The sequence below is a fragment of the Panthera tigris genome, chromosome B2, assembly GCF_018350195.1.
Source record: "Panthera tigris isolate Pti1 chromosome B2, P.tigris_Pti1_mat1.1, whole genome shotgun sequence".
NCBI classification, from domain to species: domain Eukaryota; kingdom Metazoa; phylum Chordata; class Mammalia; order Carnivora; family Felidae; genus Panthera; species Panthera tigris.
Window position 1 is genome coordinate 531258 of NC_056664.1, and position 25619 is coordinate 556876.

Consider the following 25619-nt stretch of genomic DNA (forward strand, 5'->3'; position numbering starts at 1 on the left):
CTCTACAACAAAATCTTCACCAAGTTGCCCTTCTGAAGCCCTTCCTCTCAATCTGGGGCAATGCTCCATGACACCTAGATGTCCCAACTTCAAGCTCTGTGCTCCCTCACCTGGTGCACATTCACCTAGACCTACTGTGTGCCAGGCTTTTCCAGATACCAGGGCACTACAGAGGTGAAGCTGGGGGAGGGTAGGGGCTTCTCCATTCTCATACAGATTAGCAAGATGACAGTAACAAATAAGTAAAACCTACTTGTTCGAAACCCAGGGGGTGATTTGTCCCATGAAGAAAAGTGAAGTCAGTAAGGGAGTTTGAGAAATGCCTGAAGGCATTTGGGGAGTAGACAGTGCAGTGTACATATATTTAAATCTGGGAGAACACCAAGTACAAAGGCCCTGAGGTCAAGATGGACTGCATGTGGAGAGTCTTGCTTTTTGGACTGGATTCTGAGCTTTGCCTTGTATAGGAATTTTGCTTTCATTGGTAGTGCTAGGTTTCACTTTCATAGCTAATTAACCTGTACCTGGTCACCAGGCGCTTGAATTCAGTAAATTCTATTCCAGTGATTCAAACCGAAACAGAGGTCATTTGGGGTCTAGTCAGCACATGGTTACTGAGGGTCCTCCCTTGTCCCAGCACTCTGCTGATGATGAGGAGGGTGTGGCATGAGCACAGTGGGCTCTCCACCTTGATGACTACAGTTAATGAACTGCCTCCGTGTCGTCAGGCCCCTTTCACGGTGACTGCTCTCTGTGTCTAGTGGGACATGACCTCTGACCCTATCTGTCACACTTTGTTGTCTATGTGCATCTTGACTCAGCACACTCTGCCAGTGACTCCCCCTGCACCTCAGAGTGTGTATCTCAGAAACATTCTCTCTGGCATCACCATTGCCTCCTCTTGCTGAAGTCCCTCTCTTTGGGGGAAGCCCCAAAGGCCCATTCTCAAGCCCCAAGTCCACCTCTGCCACACGCTCCGGTGTATCCCCTGCAATGACTCCACTTCTGAAGGCGTCCTTGACATCCATCCTTCCCCCATCAGCCTGAGGCTGTGCCTCAACTTCTCTCTCTTCAATAAAACCTCTTGAGGAACGTACAGTTTCATATTGGGACAACACAGGCGTTGTTGCTCTAGGGGGAGGATGTCTGTCCCTTGCAAAAGCAGCCTGAGTGTCATGAAAGAAAGGGCTGTGCTGGCATCAGTTGGAGACTCAGCCCAGGGCTTAGATGGTTGGGGTACCAAGTGAATTGCTTGGGGCTCCCAGGATGCCACGGGGAAGAGGTTATAGGGAGCCTCTGGTTGGCTCTGGGTGTTGTTAAGGCTGCAAAGGGGAAAGGGTGGGATGCCGTTGTCTGCCCACCGAGTGGTAGGGGGATAAAGATGGCCACAGGGACTGCAGTGGGTAGGTGGAGTTTGGGGGTTGGAGGCAGGAAGGGAAAGAGGCAGGAGGTGTCTGGAGGAGCCTCACTTGAGGTGATAGCATCAGGAGAGGGCAATGATGGGAGGCATGAGGCTACAGCACCCTATATTCCCAGGCAGTCTCCCATCCATGTCCAGGCTTGGGTAGCCAAAGTATCTGGGAGAAAAGCCACATGGACCATTTTCTGTGCTGAACCTGCCCTTCCTGCCCTTCTCTTACTCCGTCATGCATCGCTCAACCCGAGCCCTACCTAAACACTGGTCACATGTCTGGCTTCTGCTCTGTGGACGGCACTAAGAGGGTGCAACCACAGCTTCAGCTTCGCAGTGACCAGTGCAGGTGCCTGGCCAGCCCTGCCTCTGATACGGCACCTGGCACAGCATCACTGTGAGGGGGCCACAGATTCACTTAGGGCTGGGAACTGAGGCTCAAAGGCCTTAGCTTAGCCACCTGATTCTTATAAGCCACTTCTAGACTTTAATAGAATTTATATAGAAAACACACAAAATCAGCTATTACTCTTGGAATTATTAGAAATTAAGCGAGTGGCTAGACTTAAGTTTAAAGTGTAAGTTAAGAATCAGTGTATTCCTCCTTAACAGTTATATTTCCTAAATTTCTTAGTTGTAACACACAGAACTAGTCCTGGCTATACTTAGCTATGTCCCAGAGTCCCCCTGATAATCCAGTGTGGGGACAGGAGCCCAGGCAGTGAGGGGGACGGCACAGTGTTGGCTCTGTGGGGCTGGGACACATGTGCCCTGTGGGATCTGGGACAGATTCCAGACTCCATCACTCTCCCCAAAGTGGGTGTTTGGCCACTAGCCTCGGCAGAGCCACAAGCCACATGGCACCTGCTTCTTCAGGCTGAGGTCTCAGGCTGGACAGTCTAACCTTAGAACTTAGGTCCTGTGCCTGCATCCAAGCCATGAGGTATACCCGGAAAGTGAGTGTTTGTCCTCTGCCTTGGGAGATAGCAGTAGTGACATGGGAATCCCTGCAATCCGTGGTAGCGTTCAGTGATGCTTGGTGTCTGCGGTGCATGTCTGACATGAATAGACCGTGAGCCAGGCTTCTAGCAACCACACAAATACCAAATCATAAAGCCAGTCGACTGAAAAATGTGGGTTACTTTCATGAAGAGAATCAGCAAAATTTTCTTCAGTGTAAACAATAAACCTTTAATATTTCTTGGTAAAAAGAAACTATTGCAGAGCATTATTCCAAAATTAGTCTATAAATTATGAATCATTGAATTACTTCAAAGACAAATGCAATATTTATTGAAATGAATTAAGAGGTTCAAAAGAAGAGTACAATGTAATAAAAATACCTTACAGATAAAAGAAGGACTCTATGGCCCAAATTATGACAGCGAATGACAATGCAGTATTACTTAACTACCAGAAGTATATAAATACAGATTAATAAAAAATATTTGAAAGCATAGGAAAAGAGATAAAAATTGATATGTTCTGGGTGCCTGGGTGGCTCAGTCGGTTAGGCATCCGACTCTTGATTTTGGCCCAGGTCATGATCTCATGGTTGGTGAGTTTGAGCCCCACATTGGGCTCTGCTCTGACAGCGTAGAGCCTGCTTTGGATTCTCTCTCCTTCGCTCTCTGCCCCTCCCCCACTTTTGTGCATGTGCACTCTCTCTCTCTCAAAATAAATAAACCTAAAAAAAATAATATGTCCTTTTTGTAACTAGGTAGCATCATTAATAAAATAAGTCAATGAAAGAAAATTTCATAAATTGTGTTAACATATTTGGTGTACAACTTAAAAGGAAAAAATATAGTTTAGGGGCACCTGGGTGGCTCAGTCTGTTGAGCATCTGATTCTTGATTTTGGCTCAGGTCATGATCCCAGGGTTGTGGAATAGAGTCCCACATCAGGTTCTTCACTGATGGCACATGGCCTGCTTGGGATTCTCTCTCTCCCTCTCTCTCTGCCCCTTCTCCACCTGCACACATGTTCTCTCTCTCTAAAATATATATTTTATAGAGATTATAAAATATATGATGTATTTAATATATATTTTATTTTATATATAAATATATTATATAAATATAATATAATGTTTAATATATAATATAGGATATAATATAAATATATGTCATTTACATGCTATATATTATGTTATATATATTATATGTTAAATAGTTATATATTACATAATATATAATATAATAACATGTAAACTCTCTCCCTCTCTCTCTATATATATATAGAGAGAGACACATATATATATAATCTAATATATAGACAGATAGTTTACACATTACTGAAGATGGATTGAATAGTCTAATATTTGAGGAGAAAAAATATTGGATTAGTAGTCATTGAAGGCTATCTCTTACTAACCTAGACAAGTTTTGTTGCTACATTTAAAAACTCATATTCAACTTATTTGATATAATATTTGCAAAGAAATACACCTGGAAAAAATGGACTTAAAGAGGGGACCGAGAAAGTGGCTGTTGCCATCATAAAACACAGAATACTCATGTGTGTAAGAGTTTACACAATTAATAAAGCGTAAAATGTTGAAAATTAACACGGATAATATGGAGAAGGAAATATGGTAAACATGTTTAATCTCTTGAGGTAAAATATCACTGCTATAAAAATTAAAAAAATTAAGGATCCCCACAATATCCCATGCTGTATAGATCTTATGTACTTTTGTAGATACATGATATCTTTTTATCAATGACAAAAAGACGAAAAATCCACTTAAAAATGGGCAAAAGATTTGAACAAACACTTCCAAGTTCAAGATACATAATGCGTAAGTGGCTGAGAAGCCCATGAAAAAATGCTCAACCTCATTAGTTATTAAGGAAACACATTAAAACCGTATTGATATGCTACTAAATGCATATTTTATTTTATTTTTTAATGCATATTCTAAAAGCTAAAAAGTTAAAGAGAATGACAATACTAATGTTGGTGTGAACGTAGAGCAACTGGAACACTCACACATTGCTGGCATGTTTTATCTGGGGAATGTAATACAGCACAGTATTCTGGAAATCTGTGACAATTTTTTTGTAAAATTTAGCAAGCATGTACATTATGAATTCAGCCATTGCACTCCTAAATATTTACTCAGAATTAAATATGAGTGTGAAGAAACTTATAGAAATATTTATAAAAGCTTTATTTACTCCAAACTGCAACTGATACCCCAGACCCAATTGCTCATGGATTGTGAATGAATAACAAAGCATAGTAGCATATCTATTTCACAGAACACAGCCCAGAACTCAACTAGATGGGTAAATCACAAGACCATTATGCTCAGCAAAAGAGGCTTAACATCAAAGAGTGCGTATGATTTCACTTGCAAAAATTCTAGAAAATGCAAACAAATGTTTAATACATTTAATACATGTTAAATACCAACGTTTAATGACAAAAAGTGGATTAGTGACTTCTTGCAGTAGAGGGCAGAAGGAGGAAGGACTCCAGATACACACGAATCTTTTTGGGGTGATGGAAATGTTTTGTATCTTGATTGTGGGTGTTGTCAGTGTTCATTGATTTATACACTTGAAGTGTAATAACCTTCATATAAATTTTACCATAAAAAAGTTGATGAAAAATGTAAAAAAGAATCAAAGTGTATTGTATTCAAAATTGAAGTTGTATTGTAATCAAAATAGAAGATTTGTAGGAATCAGTTATGAGTCTCCTCCAGTGCACCAGCCCAGGATAATGTTACCTGGGCCAAAAAGATGTCCGCAGACACAGAAGATGTGATCAGTAGCATTTTGGTGCAGTATGGGGCCTGAGTGAAAGGGAATATTCAGTGATCTGTATTGAGCAATAAGGTAGGCAAAAGAGCTATTTATGGAGATAAAAAATGAAGAATAAAGAAAAAAATGAATAAGTGAACAAAAATAAATTGGACAAACTACCAGTGATAACCTGATTATTGATTAAGCTTATAATATCAACAATCTTCATGTCAGTTATCTGTAACCATTTTCTTTTCTTCTTGATTGGCAGTCTCTGGGTGGTTTATCTCATTTACATGGGGCCATTCTTTACAAATAATGAATTCCTCATCTGAGAGTTTGGTTGAGGCGCCAGGAATATTTTCCTCTTAAATCTAGCTCAAAATGATCTCATTCAAAAAAATATGAAATTCTACAAATAGTAATTATTTTTGTTTGATACCATTTCTTCTCTTTCCCTTGAGAAGTAAAAAAAAATCCTCTGTAAGAAAAAAGACATTCCACATAAGTAAATTTAATTAAATAAAATTAATAATTATTAAATCAAATTAAATTTAAAAAATAAATATTTAAAAAAATTTTAAAAAACATTTATTCATTTTTGAGAGACAGAATGTAAGCAAGAGAGGAGCAGAGAGAGAGCAGAATCCGAAGCAGGCTCCAGGCTCTGAGCTGTCAACACAGAGTCCAGTGCAAGGCTTGAACCCACCAACTGTGAGATCATTACCTGCACTGAAGTCAGACGCTCAACTGACTGAGCCACCCTGGTGACCTATAAATTTTAAATATTATTTAAATAAAATTTTAAAGCAATAAATATTTTCTGTGAGAATAAAAACTACTCTATGAAATTGAATACATAGAATTATGTACATAGAAGTACATAGAATATGTACATAAATACATAGAAGTTTCTCCGCTTTAGAGGAGATAAAGCAGAAGACCAGCGGACATCCAAGGAGATTCAACGATGTATTGAACACATGCAGGAGGTGGGAGAGTAAAGAGGCAATTCTACTGCTAGGCGTGTAGCCTGAGGAATTCATTACATATGTATAAAAGACATGCCTGGATGAAGATATTCACCAATGTGTTGTTTAGAATAATGACAAAAAGAAACATTTTCAAAAGGGGATGGGTTAAATACAGCGCACAGCCATTGAAATGATTTTACGTATTTCTCTAGAATGATGTTATTTCATAATGGGAATTTATCAACCGTATGTAAAGTGGTATTACAGTGCAATATAATGTTCACACATGTATACACATAAATAGAAAAATGTCTAGCGGCACCTGGGTGGCTCAGTCGGTTGGGCGTCCGACCTCGGCTCAGGTCACGGTCTCGTGGTCCCTGAGTTCAAGCCCCGCGTCGGGCTCTGTGCTGACTGCTCAGAGCCTGGATCCTGTTTTGGATTCTGTGTCTCCCTCTCTCTGTGACCCTTCCCCGTTCATGCTCTGTCTCTCTCTGTCTCAAAAATAAATAAACGTTAATTTTTTTTTTTTTTTTAATGTCTAGGGGCACCTGGGTGGCCCAGTTGGTTAAGCATCTGATTTCGGCTCAGGTCATGATCTCATGGTTCATGAGTTCAAGCCCCACATCAGACTCTCTGCTGTCAGTGCAGACAGCCGACTTTGGGTCCTCTGCCTCCCTCTCTCTCTCTGCCCTTCCCCTGCTCTCTCTCTTTCAAAAATTAAAAAAAAAAAAATTAAAAAAAGAAAAATATCTAGAAGTATAGTCACAGATAATACAATATCCATTCCAATGGGTTGATGGTTTACTTTAAAAATTTTCTTTGTCCTCAATATGGAATTATTTACAAATAATATGCAACCTGTTTAGACTATATATATATATATATATATATACACACACACACACATACATATACATATTAATGCACATCTAGAGATAGAGGAACCACTGTGGACCAAGCTTTAAGACTGCAAAATATGACACTGAGAGAGATTTTGTCCTCAATTTCAGCTTCATACTTGAAGAGAAATAAAATGCATGACCTTTAAAATCAAACAACAAAACAATCTTCATGTGTGTACATGCATGTGTAGGTTACTATGGACAGAAGCATTAATCCAAACAGCCATGTAAAAAACATTCCCCATTATTCAGCAATCGCTCATCCCCACTGTTCTCAGTGTACTTTAGTTCACTTCAGCAAACCTGGGAACCAGTGCAGTATTGTCCTCTTGTGATTTATTAGCCCTTCATGGAGAAGGTTACACAGCCTCCTACCCCAGAAGGAGTCAGACCTTGGACCCACAAGGCCTGGGACTCATGCTTATAGGTTGGAGCTGTTCCCCGTTCCTCATTCTTGTTGTGTTTCATGGACCCAGGAGGCCTCCCTGCCTTACTCTGTAAAAACATCTTGTCAAGCTCTTCTATGGATCAGAATAAGAAATACATTAACGCAAACATCTCTAGTAATGGAAAAGCAGTACTGAATTACAGTACTATGTGCTTCTGTTTCTATGTTTATACACACAGACACACATGCTGGGAAGCATTTGCAAGTAGATGCAAATGAACAAGTTTTGAGTCAGACTAATATTAGTTTCAATCATAGCTTTACTACCCTTTTTTTAAATGTTTATTTTTTTTGAAAGTCTTTTTTTTAATGTTTATTTCTGAGACAGAGAGAGACAGAGCTTGAGTGGGGGAGGGGCAGAGAGAGAGGGAGACACTGAATCAGAAGCAGGCTCCAGGCTCCGAGCTGTCAGCACACAGCCCAACACGGGGCTTGAACTCATGGACCGCGAGATCATGATCTGAGCCGAAGTTGGACACTCAACTGACTGAGCCACCCAGGTGCCCCAATGTTTATTTATTTTTTTTTGAGAGACAGAGTGCATGTGCGCATGACGGAGAGAGAGAGAGAAAGAGAGAGAGAGCAGGGGAGGGGCAGAGAAGGGACAGAGGATCTGAAGTGGGTTCTGCACTGAAAGCAGTGAGCCTGATGCGGGTCTCAAACTCACCAACCATGAGATCATGACCTGAGCCAAACTCAGATGCTTACCTGACTGAGCCCCCCAGGCACCCACAGCTTTTTATTTGAGAAGTCTCAAGAAACCAATCTTTTCTAAATTTAGTGTCCTAATTGATCGAATGGGGACAATGTAGCATAGCTAGAAGAGTTGTCTAAAGGAGTTAAAAGAAACCCATGTACAATGAAACCGACATTTATTAGGGACTGAAAGAATTGTAGGAAAAGCTATTGAAAAGCTTAATAGGAAGGGGAATTAATGTAGAAACTTGACAGAGGTAAGAAACTTGGAGGCACACCAGCAAGCACACATGTATACCAAGAACTATACCAGGAACGTGCCCCCATAAACACAGTCAGCCTATGTGCCAGCAGTCTGGAGCCTATCTGTTAGAAATCACCTTCAGATGATGCCGGCCAGGCCCTAAACTCATTGCCCTTTCTGTTTTATTTCAGAAAAAAATCCTAAAAGATGCCTTAAAATAACACTTGAGTTGGAGGAAGGAAGGCCACTATCCTGAGAAGCATAATATCTTACTCAGATTTTGAGCAGAATATGAAGAATAGAAACATTGGAAGGGTGGAAATCAGACCTACCCTTTTACAATCTGAAGCCTAATGACAATAACTTTTATTTGTATGGTTCTTTAGAATTTAAAAATGGCTTTTAAATACGTCTTTCTCGGGGAAAATTCTCCTTTTGACAGCACCTTCCTCAGAGCGGCCTTCATGGCTTCATTGCGTAAACTGTAGATAACTGGATTGAGTGTGGGTGGTATCACCGTGTAGAATATGGAAAACATGAGGTCCATAGCTGATTGGGAGCCAGAAGGGGGCCGCAGAAACTCAAAACCTGCTGTGGAGAGGAAGAAGGTGACTACAAACAGGTGTGGTAGGCAGGTGGCGAAGACCTTGGTCCGGCCCTCTGCTGATGGGATCCTCAGCACGGCAGAGAAGATGTGGGCATAGGAGAGCACAATGGACACCAGGCAGATGAATGCTGCCGAAGTTGTGAAGGCAGCCACTGCAATCTCATTGACGAATTCATGAGAACAAGCTAGTTTCAGCATCTGAGGAATGTCACAGAAGAACTGGTAAATGACTCTCTCCCCACAGAGAGGTATGGAGAAGTTCACAGCAGTATGCATGAGCCCAGAGAAGCCCCCAGCAAGCCACACAGCTGCCACGGCGTGCCTACAAGTGCGGGGGTCCATAATGGTCTCATACTGCAGGGGCCGACAGATGGCGACATACCGGTCATAAGACATCACGGTGAGGATGGCCACTTCTGATGAGGCCAGAGCTATGAAGAAGAAAACCTGAAGGATGCACTGACCAAGTGAAATGTAACCGCTGTTCGTAAGTGAATTTGCAATGGACTGAGGCACTGTGACAGAGATGAAACAGAGGTCTAGGACAGAGAGGTGCTTCAAAAAGTAATACATGGGGGACTGAAGGCGATGGTCCAAGGTGGTCACGGTGATGATGAGGAGGTTTCCTGTCAAGGCCATCAGGTATGTCACCAAAAACAGCAATGCATATAAAATCTGAAGCTTTTGGTTTTCAGAAAACCCCATGAGGAGGAATCCACTCATGGAGGTCAAATTGGCCATGGTCACACTGAACGTAGCAAGTATGACTGTCTAGGAAGCCAAACAACAGTAGAAAGAATGTATCATATTTAGTATATCTGCATGTCAGGTTAACAGTGCACCCAACATAGACCTACCGAAATCAAGACAAACGTATCCCCATAGTGATTAGGTAACACTTCATTTAGAAAAACCTTTACTACAGATACCATATGTTTTCACTCTTATGTGGATCCTGAGAAACTTAACAGAAACCCATGGGGGGGGAGGGAAGAAAAAAAAAGAAGTTAGAGTGGGAGAGAGCCAAAGCATAAGAGACTCTTAAAAACTGAGAACAAACTGAGGGTTGATGGGGGGTGGGAGGGAGGGAAGGGTGGGTGATGGTTATTGAGGAGGGCACCTTTTGGGATGAGCACTGGGTGTTGTATGGAAACCAATTTGACAATAAATTTCATATATTAAAAAAAAAGAAGAACCTTTACTCATTATTCAGAAACAGAAGCTCTAAGGGTGACCAATGGCGTCACATAGCTTGAAAAAAGTCATCAGAATTTTCTGGAGCAGAGTTTGGATTGTTAAAGGTGTGAAACTGACAGAGACGATGAAATCTTTCCACTCAACATAGTCATTGAAGATTGTACTAGTATTATTGCATCTTATTATGATACCTTAGTATTACAGTAAGGTAGTAACATTTCTTTTGTTAACCATCTAAAATTAAATTGTTGGTACCACCTTGTAAGTGGATCTAAGAACAGACCAGAGGCAAACGTAGGGGAGCTGTTCACTCTAAAAACAGTCATATTCCTTGCCTCTGAAAGGCTCTCAACATTTTTAAAATATGAAACTTGGTTGGAATGAACTTCCCAGAGCAAGCTCAAACAGTGAAATAAACCTCAAAATTGTCACATGCAGATGCCACTGAAACTAAGCATTGAATTCTGAGGTTTGGAACTTGATAGATATCACAACTGTCTGATGGTGCCTTGTCCTTTTAATTTTTAAAACCTTAGGATGATTTGGATTTGGATATGTCCAATCAGGTTCGTTTGAACAAATAATGAGGTTTTCTAAAAAATACTGAGTTCTGGGGCACTGGGTGGCTCAGTCATTTAAGCGCCTGGTTCTTGATCTCGGCTCAGGTCATGATCTCACAGTTTGTGAGTTTGAGCCCCACATAGGGCTACACTCTGCCAGTGAGGAACCTGCTTGGAATTCTCTCTCTCTTCCTCTCTCTCTATTCCTCCCCTGCTCGCAATCTCTCGCTGTCTCTCTCTGAATGAATAGATAACTTAAAAAAATTTGAAGAAGTATTTAGTTCTTACTACATTGTAGGCAGAATGCTAGATAATAGAGTATATGCCTTTCCAGTATTATCTCTATTGTGACTTCTCCAATAAGAGTAAACATTTACTTTTCTTTTTCTCCAGGACATGAAATATATTAGCTAGTGAGTGCCCATTTCTAAAAATAATCAAACAAACAAAACCTTAATACCACGTATAACATAATTGTTAGGGGGATTGGCTGGTGTCACGTTTTATGTTAAAGGTGATACTGTAGAATCATAAAACCATTCTGTGTATCAGAGTTTACTCCACCGATTTCTACTTCTTTTTAAAAATCTGTGGATTTGTTGAAAGGTCAATTCACCTTCAGTGAGTTTCTTGGTCAAGAAGGCAATTTCTTCACCATCTCTGTCCATTTCTCCACCTTTGATAATGGTACCTAACATAGAAGCACTAAGTAAATATTTATTTAACTGGGTATATACTTGATTGATTTCAATTCTATACAGTTTATCAAGTTGCTTGAATTAGTCCATCAGATACTGTGGTTTATTACATTGATTAATCCTACCCAATGGAAAGAGGTTGAAAATCACTGAGGTAGTACCTTTTTGTTTTGCTGTAATTTATTTTGAGAACTCGCTGAAACTAATTATTAGGAAGCATTCTGGCAACAGCATGGATGTTGGATTAGCAGGATGTAAGATTGAAAAATGAAATATTGCCAGAGATGGTGAAGGTTTGAACTGATCTGTAAGTGTGACAAGAAGTGACAAGTACAAGAGAAAATGGGCAGATAAAACCTGATGTGATGGACGTACAGAGGAAAGATGTTGTGCTATTCTCCAAAACAGATACAGACAGGAAGGTGGTTGGGAGAGGAGGTGACCCTGATGAGAAAGACCCAGTCTGAGGTGATTGTGTGCTGAGCTTGAGGTCGAATATGAGGATCTAGAACTGAAAACACCATCAATGTAGAAAAGCAGTGAACCTAGCTCCTTTGAAAGGCACTTATAAGAATATTTTTAGGGGAAAAAAAGACAGAAAATAGGGCTGAGGATGATGTTCAGATACCGTCAAATTTCAAGAGATATGCATGAGAGGAGCCAGGGGCTGAGGAAGACAGTCACAGAGGAAGGGGAAAACCAGCAGTGAGTGGCCTCACAGAGCCAATGGAAGAGAAATGTTTTAGAAGAAACTATATGATAGGATCATATGTTTAAGAAAGGAAATTTAAAATAACAACAAAAGCACATTGAATTGGCCATTTTGAAGATCATTTGTGGATTTGCTAGATCTATTTTGGAGGTTTCATAGGTGTCTGAACATGAACGAGGTTCAAAACATGAATGAGATGTGAGAGGAAACACAGACATCGTGACCATTCTCCTCAGGAGGATGGCTATACATTTCGTAAAATATGGAGAAGTTGCACTCACCAGAGTTGGTCTTGGTCAGTAGGAGCAAATCTCAATTAATCCTAAAACTGAGCATCTTTGTTTTAAACGCCAAGTTGGTAGCCTGGTCTCTGAAATGTTCAGGCCAGGAAAGGACTGAGATGCTTTCATAAGAGGCTGAACAGAGGGCATAGACCCAGGGACATTTTAACTTCTCCCAAAGCCCATTGACACTGAAAAGAATCGAGTGCGGCCCAGGTACCAGGGAGCAGGTCTGCTCGGCGAGGGTGGTGTTTCAGGTAAACACAGTTCAGAGCGTGGGGCTTAATGGAGTGGCCCCCCAAGGGATTGCCTCAGTGGAAAGTAATTAATTACCATCTTAGGTTAACTGTATCTTGTAGCCTGTGCCTTCCAGGGAGGGAAAAATGCATAATGTGTATAACTTATTTTCTACAGTATAAGGTCAGACTTAGATTTCTCTAGAAAATGGTATTTTTTCATTAATTCAATTTCTATTTCAATTCAACTTTCTATTAACAATTCCAATTTAGTGGTCATCAATAAAATCATGCCTGCTCATAAGGGCCTCATTTAGAAAAAGTGTATACTGGGGTGCCTGGGTGGCTCAGTCGGTTGAGCATCCAACTTCGGCTCAGGTTATGATCTCACAGTTCATGGGTTCAAGCCCCGCATCCACCTCTGTGCTGACTACTCAGAACCTGGAGTCTGCTTTGGATTCTGTGTCTCCCTCTCTCTCTGTCCCTCCCCAGCTCATGCTGTCTCTTTTTCTTCTCTCTCTCTCAAAAATAAATAAACAGTAAAAAAGAAAAAAAAAAGAAAAAGGAAATATTTAGCAATTATTTGTTTGTATACACCTATACATAATAATAGAATCAAGTATCTTAGCATTAAAGCAATATTCAGAGCTCACTGAGTTTAAACCTCATCTAAACACTATCTTTTCTAAAATAACTCTGAACCTGATCATCTGGGTCCCATTATAACAATCACATAAATGAGTAATTTTCAACTAAAGACCTATGTATTCAGTTTTCAAATTCCTATCATTGTAGGAAAGGCATTTTTTATTGCAATATGAACATTAATTAAATCTACTTTCATTTTTTTGTTTGTTTTATATGTTTATTTATTTTTGAGAGAGAGACAGACAGACAGACTGCAAGCAGGAGAGGTGCAGAAGGAGGAGACACAGAATCCGAAGCAGGCTCCAGGCTCTGAGCTGTCAGCACAGAGCCCGACATGGGGCTCGAATTCAAAAACTGTGAGATCACGACCTGAGCCAAAGTTGGATCTACTTTCTCAACAGCAAAAGAAATTAAAAATTTCTAAATCTTCCAGCTACTCCTAAATATCAAAATTTCAATGTCACTTATATTCCATTTGACCACCACTTAAAAATAGCTCTAAGTTCCCCTATTTTTAATATTAAGAAATTGAATTTTAAAAGTTATAAACCAGCAGGCTTGGTTTTGAGTCCAGATCATTAATTATAGTCCTGCTTCAGTACCTCAGGAAGTGTCTCTGGGAGCATCTCACCTGTTTTTATAACGTTTTCATGAACAATAAAGTGATCAAAAAGTAATCAAAGTAATCAAAAAGAGATCTCTGAAATTAAGTTTTCAGAAGACTATCTGCTATTTTAACACAGGTTTTTATTGTGATCTGATCAATATTTTCATTAAAGCTTTGGATAAGAGTGGTAGATGATTATCGAAAGAAGGTAAAATCAATATTAGAGAATCCAAGCATGTCAACATATTAATTAGTAGGCTAATTCCAAGAAAATCATGGTATAGTTCAAATAGGACAAAATAATAAAATATATCTCATATACAAAAGCACATAGAAATTGGAGAGGTGGGTGGGTGTGTTTTCTTGTTTAAAGAATGGGTAAATCCCATAAATACATGTTAAAAGCATCCAATGACTGCCAAAATAAAAATTCAAAAAAAAAAATCTAAAATATCTATTGTCCTCATCAAACCAAAACTGAATCATTCCAGAATTGAAAACTTTAAGAAGATTGTAGAAAAAGGAGTGTGTTTGCAGCAAAAGTGATTAGCTGTCATTTTTTCAAATTACTGAACAGCTCAGAAGGGACCTATATTTTCAATACTAAAAATGGTTGTCAGGTAAATAAGTCATATAGAGATAGACAAATACTGTGTGATCTAAACAAAAAGGAACTCATATTTACAGAGAACAGATTGGTGGTTAACACAGGTGGAGAGACGGGCCTGGGCAAAATGGGTGAAGGTCATCAAAGGATACAAACTTCGGGTTTAAGACAAGTAAGTTCTGGGAATGCCTTGTACAGCATGGTGACTATACTTAACAATAATATATATTTGAAAGTTGCTACTAGAGTAGATTTTTGTAAGTTTTAATTTTAATTCCAGTTAACATACAGTGTAATATTAGTTTCAGGCGTACAACATGGTGATTCAACACTTGCAAACAACACCCAGTGCTCTATACCCTCCTTCATCCCCATGACATTTCTCTTTTTCCCCTCCCACCTCCCTCTGGTGACTATCAGTGTGTTCTGTATAGGTAAGTCTTTTCTTGGTTTGTCTCTCTGTTTTTCCCCTTTGCTCATTTGTTTTGTTTCTTAAATTCCACATATGAGTGGAATCATAGGGTATTTATCTTTCTCTGACTGACTTATTTCACTTAGCATAATACACTCTAGTTTCATCCACATTGCTGCAAATGGCAAGACTTCATTCTTTTTCATGGCTGAGTAATAGTCCATTGTGTGTGTGGGGGGGGGTGTATACATACCACATATTCTTTATCCATTCATCAGTTGATTAACACTGGAATTTGGCTATTGTTGATAATGCTGCTATAAACATCAGTGTGCATGTACCACTTTGAATTAGTGTTTTTGTATTCTTTGGGTAAATACCTAGTAGTGCAATTGCTGGGTCATAGGGTAGTTGGAAAAATAGATCCTAACTGTGTGTGGGGGTGGACGGTATCTAGAGTTATTGTCTGATCGTTTCACAATATACGCATATATCAAATCACTTAAATTTAAAAATTTAAATTTTAAATTTAAAATTTTTGAAGTACCTCCATACTCTTATTTTCTAGAGTGACTGCACCAGTTTGCATTCCCACCAACAGGGCAAGAAGGTTCCCCTTTCTCCACATCCTTACCAACACCTGTTGTTGCCTGAATTGTCAATGTTAGCCATTCTGACTGGTGTGAGGTGGTATCTCATCATGGTTTTGATTTGTATTTCCCTGATGAGGAGTGGTGTTGAGCATCTTTTCATGTGTCTGTTAGCCATCTGGATTTCTTTGGGAAAATGTCTATTCATGTCTTCTGACCATTTTTTTATTTAACTTTATTTTTTATTTTTTAAAATTTACATCCAAATTAGTATATAATGAAGCAATGATTTCAGTAGATTCCTTAATACCCCTTACCCATTTAGACCATCCCCCCTCCCACAAACCCTCCACCAACCCTAAGTTTGTTCTCCATATTTATCAGTCTCTTTTGTTTTGTCCCCCTCCCTGTTTTTATATTATTTTTGTTTCCCTTTCCTTATGTTCATCTGTTTTGTCTCTTAAAGTCCTCATATGAGTGAAGCCATATGATTTTTGTCTTTCTCTGACTAATTTCACTTAGTATAATACCCTCCAGTTCCATCCATGTAGTTGCAAATGGCAAGATTTCATTCTGACCGTTTTTAAAAAGTTTTTATTTAAACTCCAGTTAGTTAAGGAGCACCTGGGTGGCTCAGTTGGTTAAGCGTCCGACTTTGTCTCAGGTCAGGATCTTTCAGTTTGTAGGTTCAAGCCCCACGTCGGGCTCTGTGCTGGCAGCTCAGAGCCTGGAGCCTGCTTCAGATGCTGTGTCTTCCTCTTTCTGCCCCTCCCTGGCTCATGCTCCGTCTCTGTCTCTCTCTCAAAAATAAATAAATATTTAAAAAAAATTAACTCCAGTTAAAGTACAGTGTAATATTAATTTCAGGTGTGCAATTTATTGATTCAGTATTTACACACAATACCCAGTGCTCATCACAAGTGCCCTCTGTTATGCCCAGAATTTGTGATCCCCAAAGACTGCCAGGGAGCCGAGTCCGCTGTAAAAGCAAAAGAGCCTTTATTCGAGCTAGCCCGAGCTCAATCCCCTACCTGCACCGACACAGCAGTGACATACCAGGGAGAGAGAGCGAGTTTCAAAAGGACAAAGGTTTTATTGGGGCCTAGGGGCAGTTGGTGAGGTAATGGCTGTGGCCTCAGCCAATTGGCTGGGGAAGGGTCCGAGTCCTGTTAGGCAGGTGAGCAGGAGGTTACTCAAGGGGAGGAGGCGTGGTCAAGGTGAAGAACACGGAACAAGATGGAGTCAGCCTGCCTAGGCCCGCCCTTTCACCCTCCTTGATCCCCATTCACCCATCCCCCACGGTCTCCCCTCTGTTAACCATTGGTTGGTTTGTTCTCTACAGTTAAGAATCTGTTTTCTGGTTTGTCTCTTTCTGTTTTTCTATGATCATCTGTTTTGTTTCTTAAACTCCACGTATGAGTGAAATCATGCGGTATTCATCTTTCCCTGACTTGTTTCGCTTAGCATAATACTCTCTACCTCCATCCATGTCAATTGTAAATGGCACCATTTCATCCCTTTTGATGAATGAGTAATATATTGTGTGTGTGTGTATATATATATATATATATATATATATATATATATATATTCATTCCACATCTTTATCCATTCATCAGTCAAAATTACAGTGAAATATCACCTCACACCGGTCAGAAGCCAGTTAGGTGGTGAGTGTTGGCTGCTGGTGGCCACAGGAGGGAAATGGCTCCGGCCAAGTCCTGTTCCTAGTGGGGTCTTTCTGAGAATGCTGCCTCTCTGGGATGTGCACAGAGATGAGCAAATAACCTCCCCTCTCTGCACCCCAGGAGCTTCTCAGATTGCTTCCTCCTCACTGTCCTTGGGCTGTTTGTCCTTCTGTGTCTCCAAGCGCAAGGCAGTGCCCTCAGGCTGATCCCAGCCTCCTCCTTTAACATTCCAGGCTTGAATTCCTGCTGTTGCCAGAAGTCAGGAGATCCAGCCCCTCTAGCCCTGCTGGATGGTTGCTAGGGAGATTCATCATTCCCCACCCCCTCCCTTGCCCTTCTCCTTGACCTTGACCTCAGCTCCCTCCCCATCCCAGCGGCCAAGGTCCATTTCTCTCCCAAACTGCATCTGGGCATTCCTACCTTCTTGGCTGTGGCCTCTTCTCTACCTTAGGTTGTGGAGCTTGTCCTGACAGTCTTCAGGTTCGTTTTGGGGTGTTCAGAATGATTGAGTTACTGTAGTTGTGTTCGTGGGTGAGGCCAGCCCAGGGCCTTCCTGCTCCACTGCCCTCTTCCCACCTATCTGAAGAGTAGATCTTACAAGTTCTCAGCACAAGAGAAATAGATCCTAACTGGGTGGGGATGGAGGGTATCTGGACTTATTGTGTGATTCAGTTAACATGAGGAATGCTACTTTGGCTTGCTTGCTGGTTTGAGCGTTTTCTCCTTCACGTACCCTCCCACCAACCACGCCGTGGATTTACACAAAAACTTTAAGCGTTTTTTACTTGCTAAACCGAACTCAGAAAATCATGTGTTGGCTTACGTTTATAAACATGGCTATCAGTGTAAAGTGTCACACAAGGAAAATTGGTTTGCACTTCTTATAGGTGTACGTGGGGTATAATGGGAATACTGGTATTTTACCTAATTGTGGTATTTATTCCAGGTATCAAGTTTAAACACTTTTTCACAATAATGCTTACCTTACTTTTGGGATTTTATGTGTGCTGTACCTGTATTGTTCAAGGGAGGTTAGGGCTAGCTGCAGTAACAATCCCAACTCAGTAATTTAGACCCAAATACTACATTTTTTATTCATATAAAATATGACTTTGGAAATCAGTGTCTCATTCTTTCCAATAACCAGGTGATCCAGACCTCTCAGAATGTGACCTGCAAGGTTGCTGAGGCCCAGGAGAAGTGCCAGAAGTAGGGGAAAGACAGGAGTTTTATTTTATTTTTTTAATATCATTTTTGAGAAATTGGTTTCTCAACACACAGTGCTCATCCCAACAGGTGCCCTCCTCAATGCCCATCACCCACCCTCCCCTCTCCCCCACCCCCCATCAACCCTCAGTTTGTTCTCAGTATCCAAGAGTCTCTTATGGTTTGCCTCCCTCTTTCTCTGTAACTTCCCCCCCTCCCCTCCCCCATGGTCTTCTGTTAAGTTTCTGAAGATCCACATAAGAGTGAAAACATATGGTACTTTCTTTCTCTGTATGACTTATTTCACTTAGCATAATACCTTCTAGTTCTATCCATGTTGCTGCAAATGGCCAGATTTCATTCTTTCTTATTGCCAAGTAGTATTCCATTGTATATATAAACCACATCTTCTTTATCCATTCGTCAGTTGATGGACATTCAGGCTCTTTCCATAATTTGATTATTGTTGAAAGTGCTGCTATAAACATTGGGGTACAAGTGCCCCTATGCATCAGCACTCCTGTATCCCTTGGGTAAATTCCTAGCAGTGGTATTGCTGGGTCATAGGATAGTTCTATTTTTAATTTTTTGAGTAACCTCCACACTGTTTTCCAGAAGACAGGATTTTTTTTTGTAAGTATAGTCTTATTTTTACTTAAAAAAATATGGAAGGTACACATTGACAATTGAAATACTATGTCTTTTCTTTCTAGAGATGTGACATCATGTTTTCTGGTAATTTCTATGAAACATTGTGCTAAATCAAAGCATACATATGACTATTAAAGCTGTTTGCTCTCTCCTCCTCATGCTGAGCCAGCCCAGCGGAACACTGCCTTGGTAGGGAGATTTTAACAGGAGGAAGGAACTGCAGAGTCCCTACTCCAACAGAAAACCTAACAAACAGAAAGCGTTTTAGCAAACCTGTACGAACACTTAACATGCTGTAAGAAAGGGAGACCTTTTAGCCTACTTCCAGCATAAACACACACTCATTGGGGCCAGTAAACTAGGTACACCAACGTAGAAAGCATCTTTGCTTTGATAGTGATAATAGCTAAAAAGCACACAGTATATAATACTTTGATCTTTAAGTAGGTAATCATGGAAGCTCCGAGATTATAGCCACTAGGTTAGCCTGAGTATTCATCTATAAAAATAGTTTTCTAAAAATGCTTAAAAGAATTCTGGAAACAGACTACATCAGGACCAGCAGAAGACAGAGTGATGCAGGGATTGCCGAGTGCAAGACAAGGAAGTGATTTTCACATGTAGCTTCAGGTCAGGGGCATCTCTCAGTTATTCCTACGGCCAGGACTAGCTGGGATGGGAGCTGCTGCAGAGGACAGCCAGCTCAAGGAACACCCTAGAGAAATGTTCCCACACAGGTAAAAACCCCTCTGAGGCTGCAGGACCGAAACTGATGCATACAGGAAGCTGTGAGCACACAAAAAGCCTGATGGACGTGGGGAGCCAAAGAGGGCTGGAGTTGGTGGGTTCTTCCAAATGCTGCTGACCTACCAACATTTATGCTGGGGAAGGGGTCCCTGGGGGAATGCGGGCCTCAGGCTTGCTCCAGAGGAGCCTGACTCAGGCCAGAGCGAGGGGCCTACTTGGGGAGGAGTGCTAGGATTACTGAACACAAGGTGCTTCAGGGGCCTAGGAGGGTCAGAAGACTGTCTTCTGACCCACCAATACTTAACGTCAGTGAAGAGTTGTGGAACAGAGCCAGTCTTTCCAAGATGTATTCTGTCGCATAGCCAAAGCCTCTTCCAGTCTGTGGGGCTGGCGACGTCCAGAAAGATATCGTTGCCTGGTGGTAGGCCCTAGTGCTGCAGATCATTCTGGGAAGCTGGCACGGGGGATGATTTGCACAATGAAGTCACCACCAAACCACTGCTTAAATCCAGTCCCCGGCCTTCTTTTTCTGCTCTGTAGTCCAGAAACATTTCCTTCAAAGCCAGAAAATGTGTGAACGTGAGCAGCATGTCAAGTAGGTCAGCAGCCACTTCATTGTTATGGTGCTGCAAAGTTGTGGTGAAAGGTGCCATGTTAAATCCAGGAATCCGCTCCAGCAGCTGTTCTTGAACATACTTTTCTACCAAAGAAATATATTCCTTAAAAATAGGTGTGTAGGTGAGTTTATTCTCTTCTGTGTCTTCAAACTCCTGGTAGTACTTGTTCATGAAATTCCTCTGTAATAACTGGAAGTCATCATCCATGATAATGTCCTCTAAATATCCAACCACAGCATCAAATTCTGCATCAGAGGCAGAAGAGAAGGACAGAACGAAGCTCTCTTTCTCTAGGAAAACAGCCGCCGCCGCGGCTGCCTCCTTCTCCTCCACGCGCGAGCAGGACCGTCGACCTCTTTTTTTTTTTTTAATATATTTTTAAATATATATATTTTTTACATTTTATTTTATTTTTGATGGAGAGAGACAGAGCACAGGTGGGGCAGGGGCAGAGAGAGACGGAGACACACAATCCGAAGCAGGCTCCAGGCTCCGAGCTGTCAGCACACAGCCCCACGCAGGGCTCAAGCTCACAAACCGCGATATCATGACCTGAGCCGAAGTCGGACGCTTAACCCACTGAGCCACCGGAGGCGCCCCGGCCCCGCCGCCTCTGATCCCGCCCGCGGCCCGGGCCCAGCCTGCGCTCCGCTCCTTAGCGCCCCAGCCGGCACCTGGGAGGCCTCGCCGCCAAGGCCGCGGCCGCTCACGGCCTAAATAGCTGGGCCCTGCGTGTGTGGCCCCGCGCGTCAGGCTCCCCGACGGCAGCCGCGCAGGCTGGACCCCACGCGGGGCCAGGCCTCTCTCGGCGCCCAGGTTCTGCGCGCCGCAGCGGCCCTAAGGGACTGGCGTCAGTTACCCGCAGCCCGGAAGCGCGCCCCGCCCCCAGAAGACAGGAATTTTGAAGACACTTATTACTTACACTCACATTTGATTTCCCCGAGTCACGTGGTCCCGATGTAATTAGAAGGTAGATATATTTATATCCCTATAAAAGGTCTTCATCTTTTTTCTGGAAGTTACTCGGAAACGATCTGATACTGCTGGCTCTTTTGAGGATTTGTTAGGTGAGACCAGGGCCGTTGCGAATGGCTGACGGTGATTACTGCCCCGGCTGGGGCTTTGGGGCGCCGACCCCAGTGTCCATGATCCTTACGATTAAGTCTGGCTGCGGGGAAGTCACAGCGTCCCCAGCCCTTGTGTAAGCTCGGGGACCGTGTCCTCCACTCCCTCAGCCTGGACGGTTTCCTGCGGGCTCGTGCCGACCGCCGTGCTGTGGACACTCAGCTGGACACTGGCCCTCTGCAGGATCCAGAGATGATTGTCTCTGTTTCACAACGTCGTCTCTCACCCTTTACAGCCTTTACCTTTTAGAGTCTTTCTAGACTCTCAGCTTTGTGTCCTTATTTATTCACATCTCTGTTTTCTTCTAGATTTGTACTCTTTGAGAACGGGCCAATGTCTTATTCACTTCAGATTGCCTCTTCTAGTTCAGTGGCTTACATACATGTGACATCAATAACTATTCACTGAGTAAAGGAATGAACATTTTCAACATAAGTGAAACCTCACTATTGGAACAGTTAATTAAAATGCCACTGCCTTCCTTGTTTTATAATGTTTACGCATTTTTAATAATCTAATTCTTTTAAGGCAATGGGTGTTCTTTTATTCTTATTCTGTTTGGCTGCTATAACAAAATACGATAGGATGTGGCTTATCCAGAACAGAAATCTATTTATCAGAGTTCTGGAGTCTGGCAGTTCCAAACTCAAGCAGCCAGGAGACCCTTGTGTGGTGTGGGCCTCCTGGTTCACAGACAGCTGTGTTCACTGTGCTCTTTGCTCATGGGAGGAGGGACCAGGGGGCTCTGAGCCCATCCACAGTCTCCCCCTCTCCACCCAATCAGCTCCCGAAAGCTCACATACAAATACTGTCGCGACCGGCGCGACAAACACCGAGGTCAGGGTCCTGAGGGTAGGGGAATGCAAGAAAAAAAGACAGAAGAGAAAGTTTGGGAACAGGAAGGTCCCCTGGGCTGATGGCCCAAGTGACGGCTTTATTGTTGCTCTACACAATCTTTTATAATATAAGACTCTTATGGATCAGGTCATTCTAAGAATAAACAGGTTTCACATGATCACTGACAGCCAAAACATTTAGTTGTGTGTACCTTGTGAACTTTCTGAACGGGTCACAAGACCTTGTTGATAGATTGCTAGCAAAACACAATTCCCATGTTTGTTTCTATCTGACTCAGGGTAGAAAAAGGGAGGTAGCATTACTGCCAACACCTGCAGACCACAGGCTTCAGGAATTAACTTTCTCAGCCTTGACAAGGCTTTCGTATGCCCTTGAAAGTGGGGGAATTGGAGGGGGAACCACCGGGTTGGCTGAGTCAACAGGGAACGTTGCTCGACCCGGTCTCAGCCTGGCACCGGGGCCCAGCCCTCCACAAAATACTAACGCATGGAGAGTAAGTTCCACGTATGAATTTTGGAAGGACACAAACATTCAGTCTATAGCAGGTGGTTAATCCAAAACAGTAATAAAAATTGTGATCAGAGGGAAACCTTGATTTGTTCCTGACTCTGTTGGTTAACTGTCTAGTTCTCCTTCTGTAAAAACAATAATATGACTTTGTTTTGTCGTAAATATTTTTACCTATTGAATGTGCTCGCCTGCTGTTCTTTCTATATCACAAAGCATTTTTCTATTTAATGACTTACTGATATTTGCAAAATTTTACAATATAATATTTAACCAATTCACTAATGTTTCAGTAATACTTTCATGAATGTTAAAAAGATTTCTTTTTTAATCTTGATTTTAACCCTGCACCAAATTGATTTGCCTGCTTGGCAATACACATACGATAATTCACTTAGTGATGTATTTAAATAAATAAACTTGTAAAATACCAGGCAGAATTCATGAAGAAGTATTAATTACATTTGTAAAATTAAATATTCAGTTCTTTTTTTAAATTTATTTTTTTTAAAATACATCCAAGTTAGCATATGGTGCAACAGTGATTTAGGAGTAGATTTCCTAAGCCCCCTTATCCATTTAGCCCATCTCCCCCCATCCCTCCAGTCACCCTCTGTTCTCTATATTTAAGAGTCCTTTATGGTTTGCCCCCCTCCCTGTTTTTATATTATTTTTGCTTCCCTTCCCTTATGTTCATCTGTTTTGTATTTTAAAGTCCTCATATGAGTGAAGTCATATGATATTTGTCTTTCTCTGACTAATTTCCCTTAGCATAATACTCTCTATTTCCATCCACTTAGTTGCAAACGGCAAGTAGCTATTGAGTTCTTTTTTTGCTTAAATCTTAGGGTTTTGCTCTACTATATCTATAATACTGAAGATAAATCAAAATATATCCCTAGGGTTTGGGAACAGCCTCTCACATCAGCACTAAATATTTTTGAAAACCCATGTTTTTGTTTAAAAATGTATGCAACTTTCACACAATAATATATCCCTGATCATTTCAATACAAAATAGTTGTTTTAATGTTCAGTTATTTTTAAGTCTATCTAGACCTTTAAACAAAACTAACAAACCCAAGAAGATGTAGCATTTTTGTCTAGTGACTTCAAATACCCTCTGAGAGATATACCGCTTTACTAGAATTAATAAATTAATCCCATAAACATTTTTTCTTAATACATACTAGGATACATTTTATATTTTAGATAGTATTGATTTGAGGTTCCATGTTAAAATGAATCATGAATTCGAGAAACACTGCAACCAAAAAGTTTTTTAGTGGTTTAAAGAAACCAAGGAGAAACATTGAGGTAACAGACTGTCTTTCCCTTGTATAACCAGGAGCCTTTATTTTGCAAAAGCTTTTTCCTCCCTGTTCCACCTTCATCTGACTTACAGCTGGGCCACGGACAGTGATGTGTTCATGGTACATCATTAACAGGAGCAGAGCCTCACACTGTCCCTTCAGGAAGGGGGTTAGTGCAGTGGGCATCGGGGAGGGAAAAAAGAGCCATATCTTGACCTAATTATGTTAGTGTATTTACTAAATGTTTATCATGCAAAAGCATTGTAAAGAAATCTGCAGATATGTAAGGCATTAAAATATGAATATTACAGGGGGGTTTGGGAAGGAGGTCTCCTGACAGGCAGTGAACACAATAAAGTGTTCAAACAGAAGCCACTGCAGGACACAGCCCTTAGGGTTGTGAATTTTTTTTTTTTTAATGAAGTTTAATATGCTGAGCTAGAAATGTCCAGGATTGATGCTGATATGTGGGGAGGGGGAGGGTCCTAGGAAATACCCATGGCAGGATTGATGGTGATATATGGGGAGGGGAAGGAGGAGGGTCCAAGGAAATACCCCATGGCAGGATTGATGCTGATATGTGGGAGGGGGAGAGGGAGGAGGGTCCTAGGAAGTACTCCATGGCATGTGGTAATCTCCATTTACTAGAGTATTTTATCTCCGGGGAGAGATTTTATGCATGTTTTGTGTTATCATTAACATTTGCAATTCCAAATTTTCAGAATCTCTGACAGGATATTGAACCTGATACATCCTTAATGTTCCCAGCCATATACCAGTTTAATCCAGATTCTAGAATTCAGTCAGTCAGTGTATTTATTTCCCCAAATTAAAGAACCTTGTAAAATACACTGAAGGATTCTCAGAAAATTACTCACGTTGATTAAGACCTTGGAGTGTATATTATTAAGGGACTCTGATGCATTAGTGTAAAATAACTACAAAGAACTGAAATGAAATAAGTAAAAATTATTAAATGTATTTATGGATGGGTAGACTTTGGAAAGGATAATTTTATACAGAAAGCTCAATAATGTGTATTAAAAGGGAGACAATGACATAGAAATTGTATTGATAAGTCAGAATAAGTGCTTAGTCCATGATTTTATAAATCTTCAAATTGAAAATGCATTGGAGCTCTATGAATTTAGAATTAAATTTTTATTATCTAGATTTGCTTGGGGCACCTGGGTGGCTCAGTCAGTTAAGCGTCTAACTTTGGCTCAGGTCATGATCTTGCGGTCCATGAGTTCGAACCCTGTGTCAGGCTCTGTGCTGACAGCTCAGAGCCTGGAGCCTGCTTCGGATTCTGTGTCTCCC

General features: G+C 41.2%; 3 protein-coding genes across 3 annotated transcripts in view; 1 reads left to right on the plus strand and 2 right to left on the minus strand.

Moving 5' to 3' along the window:
- The window catches only part of LOC102959787 (olfactory receptor 2H2-like), a 258157-nt gene that overhangs the window by 207772 nt on the left and 24766 nt on the right, over positions 1 to 25619 (plus strand). The gene's annotated exons all lie outside the window — the stretch shown is intronic.
- Positions 8816 to 9781, minus strand: LOC107179988 (olfactory receptor 14J1). Its single transcript, XM_015539176.2, has one exon. It carries the CDS (start codon positions 9779 to 9781, stop codon positions 8816 to 8818), a length of 966 nt encoding a protein of 321 aa, XP_015394662.2.
- LOC107179989 (ADP-ribosylation factor-like protein 2-binding protein) lies at positions 20251 to 24418 on the minus strand. The gene is made up of 4 exons (XM_042985389.1): positions 24390 to 24418; positions 22399 to 22468; positions 21681 to 21799; positions 20251 to 20852 (listed from the first exon to the last, which is right to left on the minus strand). Exons 1-4 carry the CDS (start codon positions 24416 to 24418, stop codon positions 20309 to 20311), a joined length of 762 nt encoding a protein of 253 aa, XP_042841323.1. The 3' UTR covers positions 20251 to 20308.